Genomic DNA, 22,906 nt, shown 5'->3' with positions numbered 1-22,906 from the left:
CACAAAAAATGATAAAAAGATGCCCAACATACAAACAGTAGGTTTGATATCAGGATGTAAGCCAAAACAATATTTCTTATTCCTCCCTGCAGAAGAAGTAGTGATACATGAATTTGCAACTCTCTGCCTTGCATATATGGCTGCTGAATATACCAGTAAGACACAGATATATGAAGTGAATGGACTGGAGCCTCTCATTAAACTGCTAAGCAGCCCTGATCCTGATGTCAAGAAGAATTGTGTTGAGTGCATTTATCTCCTCGCACAGGTACTTTTCCCTGAATTCAGTGTATTTTCCCTATGTGCCTTTTCCCGTCAGTGTGAATATTCATCTATTAAGGGCATTTCAATTATGGCAATTATACAATTCTTGGTGGTCCCTCACTCCAAAATGTATTAAGGTTCTTCTCAACAGAGTAATGGCACCGTCAAGGCCACTGCACTTCCAAGATCAGCATAAAATAAAATTAACTCTGGAGAACCACAGCAAATTCAGTGTGTTTATTCCATCACAACATGTTTCGGATAAACATATTATCCTTCATCAGGTGCTAGTTACACTGTGAATTAAAAATAGTTTGGGTAATTCACAGTGTAACTAACACCTGATGAAGGATATGTTTATCCGAAACATTTTGTGATGGAATAAACGCATTGATTTTGCTGTGGTTCTCCAGAGTTAATTTTATTTTATACATTTCAATTATGGCAATTACATGCCATTTTTGGTGGCACGTAGACTCTCTACCAGTCTTTGTGCTGATATATTGGGCAGCACCTTACAGAGATTATACAATATTCACATCAGACCCTGCCCTGGTGGAGCTTGAGTTTAAGGTCCCTACAACATTCACATACACTTTTGCACTGGGCCAAGTTGGGCTGATATGATATTGTATTGCATCCTTACCACCCACCCACTTCAACTAGTTCTGCTGCATCTGGAATGTCATACATTTCCTATACCTGCTTTACGGCCTGTTTACTATCCAGTGTTTTATTACAGCAAAGATGATTCTTTTGTAGGAATTTCAGAGTCGATCTGCCATTTGGGAACTGAATGCTATTCCCCCATTGCTAGAACTACTAAAATCGGAATATCCCGTTATTCAACAACTGGCTCTCAGAACCCTGGGCAGCGTGAGCTCTGAAGCGGAAGCCAGGCGTATCTTTATAGAAAATCAAGCACTGGAGCAATTTCTAAAACTCTTAGAAACAAAGGTAAAGCATATTTATAAAAAAAATCATCAGTTTATATAAAAATTTCTGTATTGATTTTGGTATAAAAGGCCAGGGCTGCGTTTTAAGAGCTGACAATCTACAGATGATGTAGATGATGTATGAGAGGCAGTGTACCATAGAAGAATGATATAGGTATAGGATCCGTAATCCAGAAACCTCTGAATTAAGGAAAGGCAAGAGTCCATTTTATCCAAATAATCCAAATTTGTAAAAATTATTTTCTTTTTCTCTGTAATAATAAAACAGTTCCTCGTACTTGATCCCAACTAAGATATAATTAATCCTTATTGGAGCAAAAATAGCATATTGGGTTTATGATTTTCTGGTAGACTTAAGATATGAATATTCAAATTATGGAAAGATCTGTTATACAGAAAACCCCAGGCCCCAAACATTTTATATAACGGGTCCCATACCTGAATGATTTTAGATTGACTTTTATCCAAGCCATTCATTGATGCATTCAGTATGGTTTTAACAGTTTAGCACTGAATTTTCTGAGCATCAGTAGAAATAATATAAAACAAGCCTACTCCAATGTATAAATGAGGTCTTTGACTGCATATATTTCTATCTGGTGTTATTAGGAGTTTAATGACTTGCACGTTGATATCCTTTTGGTTATTGCAAACTGCCTGGAGGATGTTGAGGCATTACATATTCTGCAGCAGTCGGGGGGACTTAAAAGAATACTGGAATTCGCTGAAACAACTCCACTGCCCGAAGCACAAATGAATGCAGCAAAAGTTATTAATAGAGCGGCTCAGAATGGTATGTAACAGTCATCTAATATTCATAGTTAGTGATTAGCAAATTTGTCGCGCTTCGCTGAAAAATTTGTAAAACCGCATGGAAATTTTTTACTACAGCGAATAATTTGTCTTGACTCTGTTGACGTGTAACATTTTTGTAGCCAAATCATTGGAGTCTATGGGCTTTTTTATGCATGACCTTTTTGACGCATGTATTTTTGTTTTTCATGAGCCTCTTTTTTTTTTTTGATGCACGAAACTAAACGCATGGCAAATTTTGTTTGACCACGGCAAACGTTTTCACTCATTGCTATTCATAGTTCTCATAATAATTTTTTATTCGTTAGATGTATGGTGTCAGCGGCTTTTATAGGAATCATTATGAAAAGGGTGCGTAGTAATAGGAGGGAGTAAAGCAAATGGTTGGTAAATTATATAATATTATATATGTAAGAAGGCTGAAAGACCTACATCACATACAGAGAACAGCATTCTAGAGCACAACTTACCCTTATTATCTGCAGTGCAGTATCCTTAAGGCTTTAAATATCTGTGTTTATAATAATAATTATTATTATTATTAACATGTATTTTTAGAGTGCCAACATATTGCGCAGCGCTGTATAATACATAATTATTATAAATAACAATAATAATCTCCGAAGTGCTTTTGTGTCTGGAGTCTTTCTGCACTTACATTTGATTTGGATTTTAAAGTTTCTTACAGCCGATTGCACAGGATTAATAATTTCTGCCGTTTCCTTCATTTGTATGGCAGTATCCGTACGTGTACGGCCTATGTTGTCATGATATATAGTATGATCTTTCCAGATGATGGCATCTAGACACATATCCAACTTTTGAAGGCCTTGCTGTCAACACGATCATTTTTGCAGAATAGTAATCTTCATGCGGTTCACCTTTAAGTCAGCTTTCAGTATGTTATAGAATGGTTAATTCTAAGCAACTATTCAGTTGGCCTTCATTTTTTCTTTTATTATAGTTTTTTTAATTGTTTGCCTTTTTCTTCTGACTCTTGTGACTTTCCAGCTTTCAAACGGCAGTCACTGATTCAATCTAAAAAACAAATGTTCTGTAAGGCTACAAATGTATTGTTATTGCTACTTTTTATTACTTATCTTTCTATCCATTCATATACCAGTCCCTTATTTAAATCAATGCATGGTTGCTAAGGTAATTGGGTCCCTAGCAACCAGATTGCTCTAATTGCAAACTGGAGAGTAATGCTACAATGCCTGCTTATATTGCTTACATAAGTTTTCAGCATTGCCTTAGAAATATCTGTGCACTGGTTTTGCTGCTAATTGGCCTGCTTTGCTAATGAGCCACCTCCCATGGAGTGCTGATCGAGGGGTCACGGAACACACATATATAGGCCAGAACAAACTCAGCTGGATTATTTACATAATTGCCTGGTATTATTGATTTTACAAGGCCAGATAACTAAATAAGACTGTATTTGTGTGTAAGTATTTTTGGAAGAAAAAAAATAGAATAAAACAATGGGGATCATTTTGGCTCCGGTGCTCAATGTTTTCTTAACAGTGAAAACTCATGCAAATTTGTGCATTGTATAAGCTTTACTTTTGCTTATAAATGTGCTCTACATATTTTGAAACACACTGAGATAGTCGTAAGGACACATAAGAAATGATCATTGTGCTTTTTTGGGCCTGGTACTATACATAGGCACCCTACAGAAAAACTGCCTCCACACTTTCATTGGTGATCAGGCAAAAAGACTGACCATACCAGTGCATGTATAGCTAATTTATCATTTTTACTGCATGATAGGCTAGTATGAGAATTAAATAAATTAAGACTATCAATGCTATGAGTGCCAGGCCTTGACAGCAACTGGTAAATATCCTATGGCTAAGCAATCCTTAACTGCCATTACATTAATACTTAAGCTGGCTTAAGTGCTGAAGGGGTAAGCCTTGGCTGAAGCTAGTAGCCATGAGCAGTGGTCTATATGGTGGGGCATTGGGGCATTTCAGTTGGGTCTATGGAGGTTGCTGGAAGGCAATAAAGTTTCGGTTCCTGTTGGGTCCCAAAGTTCTTCAGTCTGACACTGGATTTTTACAGCAAACTGCCGACAGACCCACTGCTCAAAACCCGCGCTTGGCCTGGTTCTTGGGTCCTCTCTATTAATATACCTGTGCCCACCCCTGCCTCTGACTGAGGGGGTGGGTCAGGGTAGGTGCATCTAGTAATAGACACCACCCGATGCGGAAGTGGGGCCCAAATATTTTGTGCGTCAGCCCGAACCTGTCCAACCCACGGGTCCCGCACATGACAAATGTAAAACATAGAAATAAATAGTATGTATGATCAAATTAAAACTTTAATTATGTTTGATGTAACTGATCATTTAAATTTTATAGCCATTATACTGCTCCTAATTATTAATAGCGTCTCATTCATTAATCCTTGGTAAGAGGAGAATGACTTGTGTGCATGGCATTCTGTTTGAAGTTGTGGATTGATGTCAGTACTTGTCTTTTTCTTTGTGTTGAATAGATGAAAATCGGAAATACTTCCACGAACAAGAAGTGGAGAGAATCCTGGTCAGTATGCTGGATACCGACAATGATGAAGTTAAGGCTGCTGCCTGCCTCGCTATTTCGGCCATGTGCGAAAACTTGGAAAGCAAAAATGTCTTCAACAAACAAGGCATGTATTTATGTGTTGCTTGGAGTACTAGGTACAGGCATAGGATCTATTATTTAGAATGACCGTGATCTTGGGTTTTCCAGATAAGGGATCTTTCCATAATTGGGATCTTTATACCTTTATTCTGCGAAAAATCATTTAAATGTTAAATAAACCCAATATGATTGTTTCACTACCAATATAGATTCATGCAACTTAGTTACCATCAAGTACAAGGTATTGTTTTATTATTACAGAGAAAAAGGAAATCACTTAAAAATTATAATTAGCTCAAATGTAGTCTATGGGAGATGGCCTCCCTGTAATTTGGAGCTTTCTGGATAACTGGTTTCTGGATAAAGGATCCTATACCTGTACCGACACAGCTTATTGCTTTTTCTAACTGTACCTGTGCATGCCTACTGCAGGAATTCCTCAGATTGTCCCATTATTAAGTAGAGAGAGTGCTGAAGTCAGGGAATCTACAGCGTTTGTACTGGCGAATCTAACCACAAACTGCCCTGCGAATGCAAGGTGAGTGCACTATTATTGGTAACTGCCCAGTATTCCTATGTTGGGCTCAGGATCATTATTAGCATTCATATGTAATACTATTTATTTCCAGAATTGGGTACAGTAGGGGAGCAGTTGACATGTATCCCCAATCCCTTTTGACCTCAGGTTACCTTGCCTAGCAACCTGTCCTCCACTGTATGTAGAGGCTTTCATGGGTTAAACACACTTTGAACACCATTAATGACAGATACACGTATTACTGTGCAAAACATTACTAACAATTTAATGGAGTATAGTAGAGAAACCTGCAGGTGAATGAGCATGGATAGTCAATTGATTGCAAATTTATGTCCATTTAAGATATAACAAAAATGGACATATTGTAAGTTCCCCCTGTATCTGTGTAGGTTTCCTCTGGGTACTCTGGTTTTCTATTAGAAAAGACACTCGCACACCCGTTATGTAGATCGTAAGATTAGCTCAGTGCCAGTGATTAGAGTATACCTCACGGTATAGATAATAAAGAAACACACCGGCACACGAGACTTGTATTTACAGGGCAAGCCCTTGCAAAAGCCCAGCAAATACAAGTTTTGTGTGCCGGTGTGTTTCTTCATACTTCTCACACTCCAAAAACATACAGACAGGTTAATTGGCTCCTACTGTATGAGAATGTAACAGGGACCGTAGACTGTAAGCTCCATTGGGGCAGGGGCTGATAATGATATATGTTCTCTGTAAAGTGTTGCCTAAATGTACCAGCGATATACAAATAACAGATAATAATAATATTTCTAAATTAAAACAACAAACCCTTAAAAAGGGGGCTAAAATAGTTATGTGACCACTAATACTAATTACAGATTTACTATGAATGACTATAGCATAGTTAAGACCACCAGATAGGGTCAGTTTCTAATCTAATCTAATCTAATCTAATGATAATAGGGATGCACCGAATCCAGTTTGGGATTTGGCCAGGATTTGGTTCAGGATTCGGCCTTCTACAGCACGATTCGTATTCGGCTGAATCCTTCTGCCCAGCCGAACTAAATCCTAATTTGTATATGCAAATTAGGAGCGGGGAGGGAAATCACATGACTTTTTGTCACAAAATAAGGAAGTAAAAAATGTTTTCCCCTTCCCACCCCTAATTTGCATATGCAAATTAGGATTCGGTTCCGTATTGGGCCGAATCATTTGCAAAGGATTCAGGGGTTCAGCTGAACCCAAAATAGTGGATTCGGTGCATCCCTAAATGCTAATCTTGGGGGCACAGAGAGTATACCTATTTCATTTAATACCTGCTGTTCATTAGACTGGACAGGCAATTATTTGCTCTCTTTTCCAACTGTTCATGCCACAGTAGCCATTTCATTATGCTCCAGCGAACCTCAGTGCTAATAGAATTCTACAAGCAGTGTGATAATAGGCAAAGCTTGCATAGCACTGCTAACTGCTAAAGACCAAGCATGTATTTGTAACACTATTTTGGGCTATTTAGACCAAACGGGGTTAATGTCCAGCCAGTCATTAGAGCAGGGCTCCCCAACCTTTTTTACTCGTGAGCCACATTTAATTGTAAAAAGAGCTGTGGAGCAACACAAGCATGAGAAAGTCCATGGGGATGTCAAATAAGGGCTGTGATTGGCTGTTTGGTAGCCCCTATGTGAACTGGTAGCCTATAGGAGGTTCTGTTTGGCAGTACACCTGGTTTTTATACAATTAAAACTTGTCTCCGAGCCTGGAATTCAAAAATAAGCTCCTGCTTTGAGGCCACTGGGAGCAACATCCAAGGGGTTGGAGAGCAACATGTTGCTCGGAAACTACTAAAGGACCACTGCACTAGAGCATGGGTTACATGTCACACTTAAAGGGGTGGTTCACCTTTAAGTTAACTGTTAGTATGTTATAGAATGGCCAATTCTAAGCAACTTGGTCTTCATTATTTATTTTTTATAGTTTTTAAATTATTTGCCTTTTTCTTCTGACTCTTTTCAGCTTTCAAATGGGGGTCACTGACCCCATCTAAAACCAAATGCTCTGTAAGGCAACACATTTATTGTTATTGGTACTTTTTATTACTCATCTTTCTATTCAGGTCCTATTCTATTCATATTCCAGTCTCTTATTCATATCGGTGCATGGTTGCTAGGATAATTTGGACCTTAGCAATCAAATTGTTGAAATTACAAAACTGCTGAATAAAAAGCTAAATAACTCAAAAGCCACAAATAATAAAAAATGAAAACCAATGGCAAATTGTATCAGAATATCACTCTCTACATCATACTAAAAGTTAGTTTGAATGTGAATCACCCCTTTAAGGCAGGGCCTTCGCTAAGTGGAAGAATAAAGGTGTGGTGTATTGCAACTATAACCCCCACAGGCTACTGTGCAATGAAAATGTAGAAGAATGGACGCAGGAGGTTCTTGCAGTAAAACAGAATGGTAACAGTTTATTTGGCATTGAGAAATGATCCACAGGATTACTCACAGTACATTGAGGCATATGCAGAATAGAAATCAGCAGGCTAGGACAGTTTGATGAGACAGCTGAAGGTGGCCCCTGTGGATGTAGTCAAGGTAGTAAGGCAGAATACAGATACATGGGCTTTTGCCCAGCAACAGGGAAATGAGGAAGGGTAGGGATTTAAAGCCATAGGGGCACATTAACCCTAACATAAACATTAACCGAATGGAAACCATTTTTAAAAATTTGGATTAACTGGATAAAATGGAGTTTATGGGAGACCATAATTCGGAGCTTTCTGGATAATGGGTTTCCAGATAATGGATTCCATATCTGTACTAGAACATGCTACTTGGTTGCTAACCTCTAAGGCATCTTACACAAGAGCGTTTTGGGCTGGGGGAGCGCAGCCCAAAACACTTGTATGGAAAAACCCTTATGGAGGCAGTTCCTGCAGCCTGAAAGTAAATTACTAAATGATGGCTCTTAAAAGATTGCGGCCTCTGATTGGCCACATGACTGTTCTAAAGTCTCAATTCACAATTCTTATAAATAACATAATGATAAAAATCACTGTCACCCTACTGAGATCTGCCTCATAGATCTTAATATGGCAGAAGGGTATAAGGGTAAAAGGATATATATGTGTAGTTTTTTAGGGATGCACCGAACCAAATCCGAATCAAGGGGAAAACATGTTTTACTTCCTTGTTTTGTGACAAAAAATCATGCGATTTTCCCTCCCCGCTCCTAATTTGCATAAGCAAATTAGGATATAGATTTGGTTTGGTCAGGCAGAAGGATTCTGGATTCGGTGCATCCCTGGTATTTTTAAAACATACATATTCAGGTTATTAGTCAGATAAAAGATATGTAAATAAGTATGTAAATACTGTTAATGAATTAATTGGGCTCTTCAGTAAAATGGTGGGGAAAAACTAAAAAATGTATGTTATTGTTTCCCTTCAAAAGAAAAAAAAGCTTTTCAATTTGAGATATGTTAGAACACTACTGCCATCTATTGGATTAAGGGAAGTACAAGATTTTGTTTCACAATCCTATATATACTACATACAGGAGGCTTCTCTGTGCTCTTTGCACTGTAACCATTTTCCAGCAAGGTATTTTTTTTGTGCGAAAGATCACCTAATGGGAACACTCATTTGAAATGTTGTTTCATAGTTTCTTAATGGGAAACTAAAGTCTCAGCCAGTGTGTGCAGATCTGGTTAGTATACATTAAAACAAGAGATTTTGTAATACAGACTGATTATTTATTCTGGTTGATCTTTCAGCCGTATGTAAAAAAAAAAAGTTACAATTCTTATAGGAGGGTCAGCTGTTCTACTGTGCAATCAGAATGATTTAGGGTCAGGGCACACAGGCAGATTCGGGGAGATTAGTCGCACAGCGACAAATCTCCTCTTCTTCGGGGCGACTAATCTCCCCATACTGCCGGAGCGATTCATTTTCCGAAGTTGCCCGAAGTTTCCTTGGCGGCAACTTTGGGCGACTTTGGAAAACGAAACGCCGTCCTGCCGGTGATTTACATTTTAGACGGCGGGAAGGCAGGGGAGATTAGTCGCCCGAAGAAGATGAGATTTGTCGCCGGGCGACTAATCTCCCTGAATCTGCCTGTGTGCCCTGATCCTTAAATGTAATATAATATATTTTACAAAGTATATTAATCAATGTATACTGAATCTGGGTAAAGCTGGCCATAGACGCAAAGATATAGTTGAAGGTTTGTATGGTGTTCGGACCATGTGTGGAGTCAGAATAATTACCTGAGATTTTTCATACCATGTTGATCAGTCGTTCAGTTGCACAGGTTCGAAGATTTCTGTCGGCTGATGATAATATTTCTGCATGTATTGCCTATCTGACAGTATCATTACTATTTGTCAGATATAACTTTTATACGATTGCTGTCTGTCAATTAATGGCCAAAACATTGTCTAATTTGATATGTTTCCTACTTCCTTTATTTAATGTGAATGGTTAGTTGTAGATCGTTACACTGAAATAAAGGATCTTTCGTCGTACAAAGAATACAATCTGTATCTCTATGGCCAGCTTAAGACTCCAGACTTAAAAAATATCAAGTGACCACCTTTAGTTTATCTTCAGTTTGATGTCTCCAGTGCTGGACAAGCCTGCTATCATTTCTGTGAATTTTATTCAGGCAGTCGTTGCCTGGAAGATAATTAAGTAGATACTGTAGACTACGGAACAGTAATGGATATTTTGATTAATAAGGACTTCAGTTAGGGCAAATTAATTAACGGAAGGGTAAATAATTTGTCAAAGCCACTCACTTACTGGGATATCTTAATACCATTTTTAATTTAAAATCATTTGTAATGTCTATAAGAACGTGGCATTGTTAATCCAGCGCTGAAACTCTGTTTTATCTAATTGCAATTCATAGCTGCAACTTATTGTCGCATGAAAGAGCATTTCACATACAGTGACATAATGACATATAAGAAAAAAGTCACATCCATTTAGTAAATAATCCCCTAAATGTTCACATGATTTTATAGTAGACTTATGGTATGAAGAGCCAAATTACAGAAAAAAATCTGTAATCTAGAAATCCAGAGTATTCTGAATAACATACCCCATACCTGTACATATTTCATTTTGGCTATTAAATTTACAGGTGCTCACATAACATTCCATAGGGGTAGAATTTTGCTACCACTCAAAGAATGGTAACTGAGGCACACATTCCCCTGCAGAAACTCAAGGCTCATTTTTTGGCTATTATTCGCTGGTATTTATATACTGTGGTTTATCTCATCCTTTCATTTTCCTGATTGGAAAATGTATTGACTTGCATCTAACGTAGAAAAAAAAACCCTTTCAAAATTGAAGAGATTTACTCAAACATTAAGGGGGTTATTTACTAAACTCCGAATGCAAAAATCACGAAAAATTCGTAATTTTTTGTTTATAATATCTGACTTTTAAAAAATCACGAATTTTTCATTATTTATTAAACCCCGAGGATGAAAAAGTCTGAATCTGAAAATCCGGCATCTCAGACCTGTCGAGGTTGCATATAAGTCAATGGGAGAAGTCCCAGTGATTTTTTTGGGAGAAAAAATCGTAAAAATCGGATAAAAGTCAAAAAATTAAATCGCAAAAATCTGGTTTTTTTTCCCGCAAACAAATTTTCGGCAAAATTTAAGAAAAAATAACCGTAAAAACCCGAGCGGATTTGATCAGAGTTTGTAGCAGAAAATATTGAGATAAATTCGGACTTTGATAAATAACCCCCTTGAATGAATTTACCTTGGTTCTTTATATCTTATATATATCTGACATAGGAGGGTTGTTATAAATGAACATTTTATTGATGAATGCTCATTATAGATACCGTTTTATTGCTTATAGCCAAAGGAAATGAACAACATAGATTCAGATGTGATTAAAAAAAAATCACAATTTTGACATTTGACATCTGCTTCCATATTTATAGAATTTCTTTCTATTAAATCAAACACACACAAAACAGTTCTTGTCTTGTCCTTCAGTGCTCCTCACGCTCTTCCAGCAAAGAGCATCATAGAGCCATGTCTTTCCCTATAGTCTCACTAGTCTATGCTTTGCTAGGGCTCCTCAAACACATCTGCTTCTCCATCCTCGTACTGTACTGTATTTGTCTTGCTCTCTAAGTTGAAGTCAAGCACAATGTCTATATGCTCTCAGATAATTATAAATGGCCTCAGAACCATTGACAAATGTTTGATTAATGAATATTGGAAAATGGTTTTAAATGTTATAGTGTATAGAGAAAATATCAGTCTTTATACAGGGGGTTATTTATTAAAGGTCAAGTTGTGTTTTTCCCGAAAAATTCAAGTTTTTAAGGGTAGTTTCATTAAAAAAATTAAATTTTTCAAGATTTATTATGCCCCGAAGCTGCAAAAACCAGAATCCGAAAATCCACCATCTAAAACATATAGAGGTCACGTAGAAGTCAATGACAGAGGTCCCTTGAACCATTTGAACATGTTTTTAACCTTCATGATTATGTTTTTTTTTCAGTGGTTTCCACTTGAAATTGATCAATTCGAGTTTTTTTCGCTGATAACTCAATCACTTTGAGTATTTGAGTTTTCCCCTCTAACTGCATTAATTAGACTTTTTTACATTCAGTTTTTTTCATAAACAAACAAACAGTCGAGTTGTGAGTTTATTCGAGGTAGAAAAAACAAACTCGACTTTTGATAAGTAACTTAATTTGTATTTATTACAATTACAAATACAATAATTTGTATTTATTTTTCCATAAATCTGGACAGTCATCTTGGTAACTAACAAGACATTATAATAAATGCACAAGGCAGTGTGAAGAGCTTGTATTTAATCTAGGGATGCACCGAATCCACTATTTTGGATTCAGCCGAAGCCATGAATAGTTTATGAAAGATTTGGCATATGCATATTAGGATTCAGATTCGGTTTGGCCGGGCAGAAGGATTCGGCCAAATCCAAATCCTGCTGAAAAAGGCCCGAATCCTGGCCAAATCCCAAAGTGAATCCTGGATTCGGTGCATCCCTAATTTAATCTGCTCATTATGGAATTGGATTTTCTACTAAACCTCCCAGGTTACATTTGTCATTATTACTCTCTGATGGGATCATTTGCACCTTACTGCTTTTCACACCACATTGCCAAATTCCAGCGTCCGTTAATACTGAGGCACCTATTCATGTGAGAAGAGACACAGGATGCACCATATTGTGTATCACACTCCTACTCACAGCAGTGAGTCTGCTCAGAATATTGCTTTTAGTACGTGGCGTAGCACAGGGACCCTAGAAGGACATAAGATCAATATGTACTTGTCCTTAGAAGGCTGCTATAACTGATGTTAGTAAAATATATGTATAATTCATGTTTTGTTTCCATCAATCAGTGCTGTAGCAGAGGCTGATGGCGTTGACGCATTGATTAATCTCCTATCAGATAAAAGAGACGCAGTCATTATGAACGCATGCACCGTTCTTATTAATATGGCTGCTCAGGAACCTTTGAGGATTATTTTACAAACCCATGGCATTGTGCACGCTTTGATCGAGCCCTTGCACTCAGCAAACAATATGGTTCTCAGCAAAGCGGCTCTTACAGTGGCCTCCATGGCATGTGACACAGACACAAGGACTGATGTAAGTTTCCTTCTTCAACAAAATGGCAGTTCTTTCTTTGGCACAGATTTACACTTTTCTAGAATTATTAAAGGTTCATAAATACTATAACAGGTTGGTTTTGTTTAAAGGGCAATGCACGTATAGAACCTGTTATCCAGAATGCACAGGACCTGGAGTTTTCCAGATAAGGAATCTTTACATAATTTGGATCACCACATGTAGGGGCACATTTACTAAGCTCAAGTGAAGGATTCAAATGAAAAAAACTTCGAATTTCTAAGTTTCTTTTTGGCTCCTTCGACCATCGAATTGGCTACTTCGACCTTCGACTACAACTTCGACTTCGAATCGAACGATTTGAACTAAAAATCGTTCGACTATTTGATAGTCGAAGTACTGTCTCTTTAAAAAAAACTTTGACCACCTACTTCGCCATCTAAAACCTACCGAGCATCAATGTTAGCCTATGGGGAAAGTCCCGTAGGCTTTCTGGGCAATTTGTGATCGAAGGAAAATCGTTCGATCGATGAATTAAAATCCTTCGAATCGTTCGATTGAACGATTTTTCCTTCGATCATTCGATCGAACGAATTGCGGTAAATCCTTCGACTTCGATATTCGAAGTCAAAGGATTTTACTTCGATAGTCGCATATCGAGGGTTAATTAACCCTCGATATTCGACCAATAGTAAATGTGCCCCTAAGTCTACTAAAAATCATTTAAATAAACCCAATAGAATTGTTTTGTCTCCAATAAGGATTCATTATATATTATTTGAAATCAAGTATAAGATACTGTTTTATTATTACAGAGAAAAAGGAAATAATTAAAACAAAAATTCAATTTGATAAAAGTGGCATCTATGGGAGATGGCCTTCCTGTGATAAGGAGCTTTCTGGATAACAGCTTTAAAAAAGGATTAGATGGCCCTATTAGAGGTGGCCATACACTTTACAATAAAGATTATTTGTTTGCTCTACTAACATTAAGGGGCAGATTCACTAACTTCGAGTGAAGGATTCGAATGAAAAAAATTCGAATTTCGAAGTATTTTTTGGGTACTTCGACCATCGAATTGGTTAAATTCGTTCGAATTCGAACGAAATCGAACGATTCGAAGTAAAAATCGTTCGACTATTCGACCATTCGATAGTCAAAGTACTTTCCCTTTAAAAAAAACTTCGACCCCCTACTTCGGCAGATAAAACCTACCGAAGTCAATGTTAGCCTATGGGGAAGGTCCCTATAGGTTTGCTAACCTTTTTTTGATCGAAGGATTTTCCTTCGATCGTTGGATTAAAATCGTTCGAATCGTTCGATTCGAAGGATTTAATCGTTCGATCGAACGAAAAATCCTTCGATCGATCGATCGCAGGATTAGCGCTAAATCCTTCGACTTCGATATTCGAAGTCGAAGGATTTCAATTCGAGGGTCGAATTTCGAAGTATTTTTAACTTCGAAATTCGACCCTTAGTGAATCTGCCCCTAAGAGTAAAATTGTCAGATTTACAGGTAGAAACAATAGAATTCTACTATTCAGCATTAACTTTTGGCAGATGTTTGGGCGACTTTCGTACAATATCTGTGCGTGCCATAAATAAAGTATTATCTCTTTGCCATAAATGGAATAATACCCCTCTAAATCTAAAAGGAAAGATAGCTTTATTCAAGATGTTGATATTTCCCAAATTAATTTATCCATTAACAAACTTGCCAATTTTAATTAAACATAATGACATTAAGAAACTGGATTCAGTACTGAATAGTTTTATATGGAGTGGTAAGAAACCTAAAATTGCCCTATCCAAATTGCGAGGCCCCTATGCTTTAGGTGGCCTAAAGTTACCTAATTTCAGAATCTTTAACTTAGCTGCAATTACTAGATACCTTATTGAGTGGACGTTTAAAGGAGACAAATTTACAAATCCTGCTCTTGAACTTTTTCCCACATCCACCTCCCACATTTTAAATATCCTCCATTTGAAATGGAAGGATGTTCCTTTTGAATGTAAAGTAAACCCTCTATTTAGGGACTCAATTTTTACATGGAAATTGCTATTCTCCAGTCACAATTTTAATCATATGCAGACTCCTTTCATGCCAATTCATCTCCTTTGGAAAAACTCACAACCCGGATACTACTCCTTACTTTCCCTCTCTAAAAAACGCCATCCTCTTATGATTAGAGACTTTGTGGATCCTACTAATGGGAAACTTCTTTCTTGGGCAGTTTTAAAAAGACAACTTGGTTTGAAGATTGGAGATCACTTTCTCTATATTATTGTAAAAAGCGCTTTTCTTTCAGTTGCCAACAAAAACCTCTATGCTATTCAGAAACATTGGTTAGCTGAGGAGCTAGCTAAAATAGAAGATAACTGGGGGATCTTAAATATAGATTATATAACATGGAAACTTTGGTGTCCCCCTTTTAGAATAATGCACCCTCTTAAAGATGCAGCTTTAAAATGGACAAATTATTTGCATTGTGAAATTACCCCTTCCCAATTGTCCTCTTCTATTACAAAATTTAACAAGTATTTTACCTCAGAGGACTGGAGAGTCCAGCATTTCAAACTGATCCACCTGGAATACGGGAAGCTTTTTCGCAAAAGTAGGGGATTGGGTCATGTCTCATTTTGCCCAAAATGTAAGCATGAGAATGTAGACCTGTTCCATTACTTTTGGGGTTGTCCACGGATTAAGTTGGTCTGGCAAAGACTAAAAGACTTCATTAGTTCAAAGTTGAAAATATGCTTTAATTTCTCTCCAGCTTATGTCCTCTTAAATATTGGCTCACCTTCTTTCTCTAAGATAAATCAATGCAATGCCAATGTTAAAATGTTAGCCAACTTAATCCTTCGTTTTGTTGCTGCTACGAAAAAAACTTTATTCTTATATTGGCTTTTAGAATCTCCCCCCTCCATGAAAGATATTTTATCACAGATAAATAATTTGTGTTGGCAAGAAGCTATATGGGCAAAAACAGCTGAACCACATTTAAAGCGCAAATTCATGGATGACTGGTCTCTTTTTTTCAAACTAATCGATCCTGGTCAAAAAACTAAAGTCTTAGAACTATTACAAATCTAAATATATTGAAATGTAAGGTGGCTTTATCAGTTCATGCATATTTTGGATACTTGATACTGCCATTTTTGTTGATAATTCTTTTTACATTAATTAGTAAATCCACTGAGTGAAGTTTGGTTTATTATTGTTTCTTTACTTCATTATTTTATTTACTATGTTAATTATTTTCCTTTGGAATGTGTGCTTTTGAGTATATATTTATAGATATGTGTTTGTATCTTTGGCATGTTATACAGCATTGTATATTCTTTTCTTTTGTTATCTTGACATACTCAATCTGCGTAATATATTCTATTGTGTTTATGGAAAACTCAATAAAATTATTGAAAAAAAAAATATCTGTGCGTGTAAGGCCACCTTTAGTCACACATTTATCATGTGGATTAATCAAACATAAAACATTAAAGGGGTTGTTCACCTTTGGGATAACTTTTAGTATGATGTAGAGAGTGATATTCTAAAACAATTTGCAATTGGTTTTCATTTTTTATTATTTGTGTATAATTTAGCTTTTTATTCAACAGCTCTCCAGTTAGCAATTTCAGCAATCTGGTTGCTAAGGTCCAAATTACCCAAATAATTCATTTAAAAACTATAAAAAATAAATAACGATGATCATTTGAAAAGTTGCTTAGAATGAGCCTTGTATGGCATACATTCTTAAAGGGATACTGTCATGGGAAAAAAAAAATTTTTCAAAATGAATCTGTTAATAGCGCTGCTCCAGCAGAATTCTGCACTGAAATCCATTTCTCAAAAGAGCAAACAGATTTTTTTATATTCAATTTTGAAATCTGACATGGGGCTAGACATTTTGTCAATTTCCCAGCTGCCCCTGGTCATGTGCCCTGCGCTTTAGGAGAGAAATGCTTTCTGGCAGGCTGCTGTTTTTCCTTCTCAATGTAACTGAATGTGTCTCAGTGAAACATGGGTTTTTACTATTGAGTGCTGTTCTTAGATCTACCAGGCAGCTGTTATCTTGTGTTAGGGAGCTGCTATCTGGTTACCTTCCCATTGTTCTTTTGTTTGGCTGCTGGGGGGAAAAGGGAGGGGGTGATATCACTCCAACTTGCAGTACAGCAGTAAAGAGTGATTGAAGTTTATCAGAGCACAAGTCACATGACTTGGGGCAGCTGGGAAATTGACAATATATCTAGCCCCATGTCAGATTTCAAAATTGAATATAAAAAAATCTGTTTGCTCTTTTGAGAAATGGATTATAGTGCAGAATTCTGCTGGAGCAAAAAAATTTTTTTTTCCCATGACAGTATCCCTTTAAAGGAGATGGAAACCCTGGGCCGGTGCTCCTATCAGCAAAAAACTGCACTGGCCCGGGGTTATACCAGTGAGCACCATGGAGCGATCCTCTTCCGGATTCTTCTTTCTTCAAATTTCCCAGGGCAAACGCGTGCGCAGTTGAAAGAAATAGCCAAATTTTTAGTAAAAGTTCGGCCTTTCGTTCTACTGCGCATTGGCAGATGCAGAGAAATGCTCCGTGGTGCTCACTGGTATAACTCCGGGCCGGTGCAGTTTTCTGCTGAAATACAATCACTTGGGGGTGCCTAACATTTGGCACCCCCAAATGCAGGATGCCTTTCCTTCTCCTTTAAAGTTAACTTAAAGGTGAACTACCCATTTAATAAGCACAAGTATAATGAGTTGTTAAATATAAGTTAATACTAGTGGTTACTCAAAGAGACAAAGCATCTACTTAAACCAATGTTCCTCATCTGTAGTTAAGAGATGCCGGCGGGTTGCCCCCCCTTGTCAAACTTCTTCAGTCCAACCATAATGAAGTGAGACGCAGCGCTTGCTGGGCAGTGGCAGTATGTGCAAGTGATGAGCTGACAGCAGTGGAACTGTATAAATTAGGGTGAGTAACAACCTTTTTACAATGTGCTGAACTGATTTCTTCATAAAAATGTCACCCCGTGTATAGGAACCGCATCTGCTTTCTGAAAGTACTGACTACACTGATTTCTCCCAGTGGATATTTCATGATTTCAACATATTCCACGTTAGTTAAAGGAAAACTATACCCCCCAAACAATGTAGGTCTCTATTAAAAGATACTGAGTAAAACAGCTCATGTGTAAAACCCTGCTTCATGTAAATGAACCATTATCATAATAATATACTTTTTTAGTAGTATGTGCCATTGGGTAATCATAAATAGAAAATGGCCATTTTAAAAAATAAGGGCCGCCCCCTGAGATCGTAAGATTCACTGTGTACACATACAAACCACATGTAAGGTCACATGAGCCAATTAACAGACAGTTCTGCCTTTTGCTTCCTCACTTCTTCCTGTTACAGTTAGTGTTGTAGTATTTCTGGTCAGGTGATCTCTGAGGCAGCACAGAGAGAGTCACGAAATGGTGGTTCAAGGCAAGAGATGTAAAAGGGCAATATTTATGTAAATATATATTCCAGTTTGGTAAGATTCTTTAATATGTCATTCAATTTGTTATAAACTATCCGTTGCTTAAGTATTCATTTTGGGGGTATAGTTTTCCTTTAAGTAAGCTGTTGTGTTGAAACCATTAAACCGGATTATAATGCAGGTTCAGTGCCAGGATGGGTCTTATGACTAGTGTACACTACCCCAGCATACTTCCCCCGAATATGCTAAATACTATATCAGATATTAAACTATTTGACAAATATGTAAAACATCAGGAGGAGCAGGGTCCTCATACCTAGCATGTTATAATGTTCTGTAGTTGGAGTTATGTATGTACAGGTATGGGACCTGTTAGCCAGAATGCTGGGGTTTTCCAGATAAGGGGTCTTTCCATAATTCTAGATCTCCATAAATCTAGTAGAAAATCATTTAAAGATTAAATAAACCCAATAGGACTGTTTTGCCTCCAATAAGGATTAATTATATCATAGTTGGGGTACATGGTACTGTTTTATTATTACAGTGAAAAAGAGAATATTTTTTAAAACTTTTAATTATTTGATTAAAATGGGTTTCCAGATAAGAGATCCCAGACCTGTGTATGAATCAGCCCATTCTAAAAAAAAAAAAAGCTTAATTAAAAGGTTATTGCCTTGTCACTTGTAATAAGGATTTGGAACGGTGTTAGAGCTCAGTTCTGCAGCTGAGCTTTTCACCCAATAGAATAGAATGGCATTTAACTGCTTAGAGCCGTTGAGCACACAAATGTGGCCCTCGTTTAATGGTTAACATTGTACAATGAGGATATATTTAAGGGGGCACATATTTTAATGCAGAAATTTGCAGCTTTTGTTCAACCTCATGTTCATTAGCTAAAAACAAGGATATAAGAATAGTTTGAACATGCTTTAATTCCAAATGCAAATACATGTATGGGACCTGTTATATAAAATGCTCGGGGTCTGAGCTTTTCCGGATAACGGATCTTTCTGTGAGTCTACTAGAAAATCATGTAAACATTAAATAAACCCAATAGGCTGGGTTTGCTTCCACTAAGGATTAATTATATCTTAGTTTGGATCAATTATAAGCTACAGTTTTAATACTACATCGAAAAAGTAAATTTTTAAAAAAAAATTGGATTATTTAGATAATACAGAAAGGCCATCTTTATGGGAGATGGCCTTTCTGTAATTTGGAGCTTTCTGGATAACGGGATTCCGAATAAATGTTCCTATACCTGTATATACCAATATATAAATGCAATATCCATTTTTTGTAAGGTTCTGGTTCATGTAAGAAGCCAAGTTGAAACGGTCTCCCTGGTTAAAATGATTGGAGTCATCATTCCTTTCTATTAAGTAAATCAGTAAGGGTAGTACTTGTGATGGGCTGTTTTATCTTGCTGTTCAATTGTAATGAGTTTTTTTTTTTATTTGATATAAATTGTATACTTCTATTCCTTTCTCCTTTCCCTTTTTTTTTTATCCCCCTTTTTTTGTGAAAATTTAAAATAACTTTTCAAGGAGACGCAAATGAAATGATGTGTCAATCATATGAAACCCATCTCATTGTTAGAGAGATAAAAAAGTATCACCAATTTTTCAGTACCCAATATTTAACACTCATAATTGTCCTATGTAATATTTAGGGCTCTTGACCTTCTTCAGGAACTGAACCTCTCCAGGAGTCTCAGAAACAACTTTAGCGAGTTGGCTCTCAACAAGTTGCTCGATAATAATTTGCCTTTGAAATACAGTCAGAAGGGCTACCTGTCTTACAGCAACCTGATTGAAGATGGATTTTATGATTGTGGCAGGGTATGTAACAACAACAAAAAATTTGTATTTTACAAAACTATTACAAATATTTGCTTAGCAGCTGTTAATATACAGTAATATCTCTACAGATAAAGCCAGATGCAAAATTACCACCTTTAGAAGAGCTCAGCAAGCAAGGGCTGAATCAGAACCGTGCCATTATCTTAATAAATACAAAGAGTTCCAACTTGTAAGTATATTGAACTATTACATTAAATACTGATTTCCTTTCATTCTCTCTGCCACTTAGAGGCAGATTTACAAATAATCATCATAAATTCAACAGATTTTTTATAGAATATATTGAATTTGATCAAACTAGATTTAATCAGTGTAATTCTGTCCATGACGTAGGAACCTGCATTCCATCAGTTTCAGTGTTTTGTTAATTTATTAAACTCCACTAAAAGAACGAACTGCTAGGAATTCTGCAGGAAACACTGCTAGATTCCCAGTTCAGTCTTCGATATGTCTTCCATCTTTGTAATTTTCTACAGGTATGGGATTCCCTATAAGAACCCCATTATCTGTAAAGCTCCCAAATATGGCAAGGCCATCTGTCTTAGAGCCCGTTTTAAACAAATAATACTAAATCTTAAAAATTATTTTTTTCCTGTAATAATAACACCTTGTACTTGATGGTAACTAAGTTGCATGAACCCATATTAGGAACAAAAAAAAATCCTATTGGGTTTATTTAATTATTCAATTTTTTTAGCAGACTTAAGGTATGATGATTCAAATTACAGAAAGATCCCTTATCTGGAAAACCCCAGGTCCCAAGCATTCCGGATAATAGATCCAAAACCTGTGCATATTTATGTATTGCATTTGGAAATCTCATTACGGTAAATGCTTAAGAGGCCTATTTACTTACATTTTGATTTCTAGTTACTTCACAAATTGTATTTTTTTCTCAAAAAAATCATGTTTTTTTATAAAGAAAGTCTAAAACTTTTTATTTATTAGGTGTAAAAACGATAAAATACTTCGCCAAGTAAAAGCAGCTGAGGTCCAATAGAAGTCAATGGGAGCAGCTCTGATCCTATTGGCCCTTTTTTTAGTTATTTGGACTTTTAGAGGTTTTTGGATTTTATGTTTACATAGCAATTGTCTGAAAAACATTATGGGGCACATTTACTAAGGGTCGAATTTCAAAGTTAAAAAACTTCTAAATTTGGCCATCGAATTTGATACTCCGATAGTCGAAGTATTTTTTCGATCGAGTAAAGTAAAAATCATTCAATCGAACGATTTAATAATTTGAATCGAACGATTCAAAGGATCGTACAAAAAAAACCTTCGACTTCTATAAACTTAGCCAAAGACTAGGTTCTAGGAGGTCCCCCATAGGGGACATTTTTTAAAGAGACTGTACTTCGATTTTGGAATGGTCGAATTTGTGAAGTTTTTTCAAATCGAATTTTGGCCTAGTCGATGGTCGAAGTACTCAAAAATTACTTCGAAATTCAAAGTTTTTGAATTTAAAAATTCACTTTGACCCTTAGTAAATGGGCCCCTATGTTTTAGAGGTTTTCATATTTTTGGCACATTGTTAACCGTTTTTTCCATTTTATCTTAGGGGTTATTTAGTAAAATATATTTTATCTCATATTTTAAATTAAAAAAGCTTGACCAAACTCCCATCACCAATTTTGCCTTATTCATCATTAAAACAACTCGAATTTATCGAAAAAAACTAGATAAAATCGAGCAAAACCCCAGAATTGTACGATTTTTTTTAGACTTTTTCCTGAATTACTTAAGTTTTTACCCCAAAACCCTGAATTTTTCAGATTATCAGGCAAAACCCAGCGCAAATCACGATATCTTCAAATTGGGATAGGGACATCTGCCATTGACTTATATTTGACCTCAACAGGTTTGAGATGGTAGATTTTCAGATTCAGCCTTTTTGTAGCATCGGGGTATAATAAATCTCAAAAAATTAGATTTTTTTTCCCCCAAAAAAATTTGAGTTTTGCCCCAAAAAGCCCAAACAGAAAAAAACCTAGTTTTATTAAATATCCCCCTTCATATTCAGATCTTTTAATAACTTTCATGGCATTTGTGGTTTTGGAGAAAATCAGCAGTGGGAAATTTACATGGTATCCATCCAGTATGCCATAAATATATATGCAAATAAATGCAAATATGCTGTTCTCTCATAAAAAAAAAGAAGTAATAAATGGAATGGAAAATGTATGTAGTAAATATTTACTACACTTTCCTGTACATAAAAATAATACAGCAGCCTTAGCACTATTTACTTTATCCTAATACAATTTCACTCTATAGCACAAGTCCAACATGTTATACTCATGTTATAATGTGTTAGTTTAAGCCTGCACTTTAACTTCTAAACTAAACACTTCTGCCAGATAAGTATTCATATAAATACTTGTATTTGTCACTTATGCTGAATAAGTACTTGTATTAAACATCAATTTAGCCCTTTGATGTAACAAACATTCTCTCTGACACTCATTTATTATCTACAAACATTCATACATAACAGACTTCTACTTAAATAATATAATGTTTATATAGAATTCCATTCTGGTTCTCTCCTGCATTTTTCAGGAAGACTGACATATCAGATATGATTATTTGTGCTTTATGCTTCATGTTCCAGTTTATATTAATAGACAGTCCTGCCTGCTGTCTATGGGGATAAGTGGAAAGGTCTAGATACATCTGGAGTCAGGCTCTTTATTTACGTTCGCCTGTAGCAATAGCCATCACCTGTAAACCAAAGCTTCTGACCCT

At 36.4% G+C, this 22,906-nt stretch overlaps 2 protein-coding genes across 3 annotated transcripts in view; both read left to right on the top strand.

Moving 5' to 3' along the window:
- The window catches only part of armc3.L (armadillo repeat containing 3 L homeolog), a 40,642-nt gene that overhangs the window by 5,727 nt on the left and 12,009 nt on the right, over window positions 1–22,906 (top strand). For both annotated transcript variants that reach the window (XM_018267273.2, XM_018267275.2), the window contains exons 6-14: window positions 93–268; window positions 1,027–1,221; window positions 1,830–2,013; window positions 4,539–4,691; window positions 5,099–5,204; window positions 12,590–12,839; window positions 17,650–17,786; window positions 19,969–20,137; window positions 20,227–20,327. In XM_018267273.2, coding sequence (XP_018122762.1) covers window positions 93–268; window positions 1,027–1,221; window positions 1,830–2,013; window positions 4,539–4,691; window positions 5,099–5,204; window positions 12,590–12,839; window positions 17,650–17,786; window positions 19,969–20,137; window positions 20,227–20,327 — 1,471 coding nt within the window. The remainder of the gene's footprint in view (window positions 1–92; window positions 269–1,026; window positions 1,222–1,829; window positions 2,014–4,538; window positions 4,692–5,098; window positions 5,205–12,589; window positions 12,840–17,649; window positions 17,787–19,968; window positions 20,138–20,226; window positions 20,328–22,906) is intronic.
- On the top strand, window positions 14,458–16,101 carry LOC121394534. The gene is made up of 2 exons (XM_041565858.1): window positions 14,458–15,509; window positions 15,541–16,101. The coding sequence occupies exons 1-2, from the start codon at window positions 14,495–14,497 to the stop codon at window positions 15,543–15,545; spliced, it is 1,020 nt and encodes a 339-aa protein (XP_041421792.1). The 5' UTR covers window positions 14,458–14,494; the 3' UTR covers window positions 15,546–16,101.

This window comes from Xenopus laevis, chromosome 6L (assembly GCF_017654675.1).
Source record: "Xenopus laevis strain J_2021 chromosome 6L, Xenopus_laevis_v10.1, whole genome shotgun sequence".
NCBI lineage: Eukaryota > Metazoa > Chordata > Amphibia > Anura > Pipidae > Xenopus > Xenopus laevis.
This window is presented reverse-complemented; position numbering and strand designations above follow the sequence as displayed.

Bases quoted from the DNA above. Each gene is read 5' to 3' on its own strand.
- LOC121394534 (XM_041565858.1), top strand. From the start codon at position 14,495: ATGTTGATATTTCCCAAATTAATTTATCCATTAACAAACTTGCCAATT.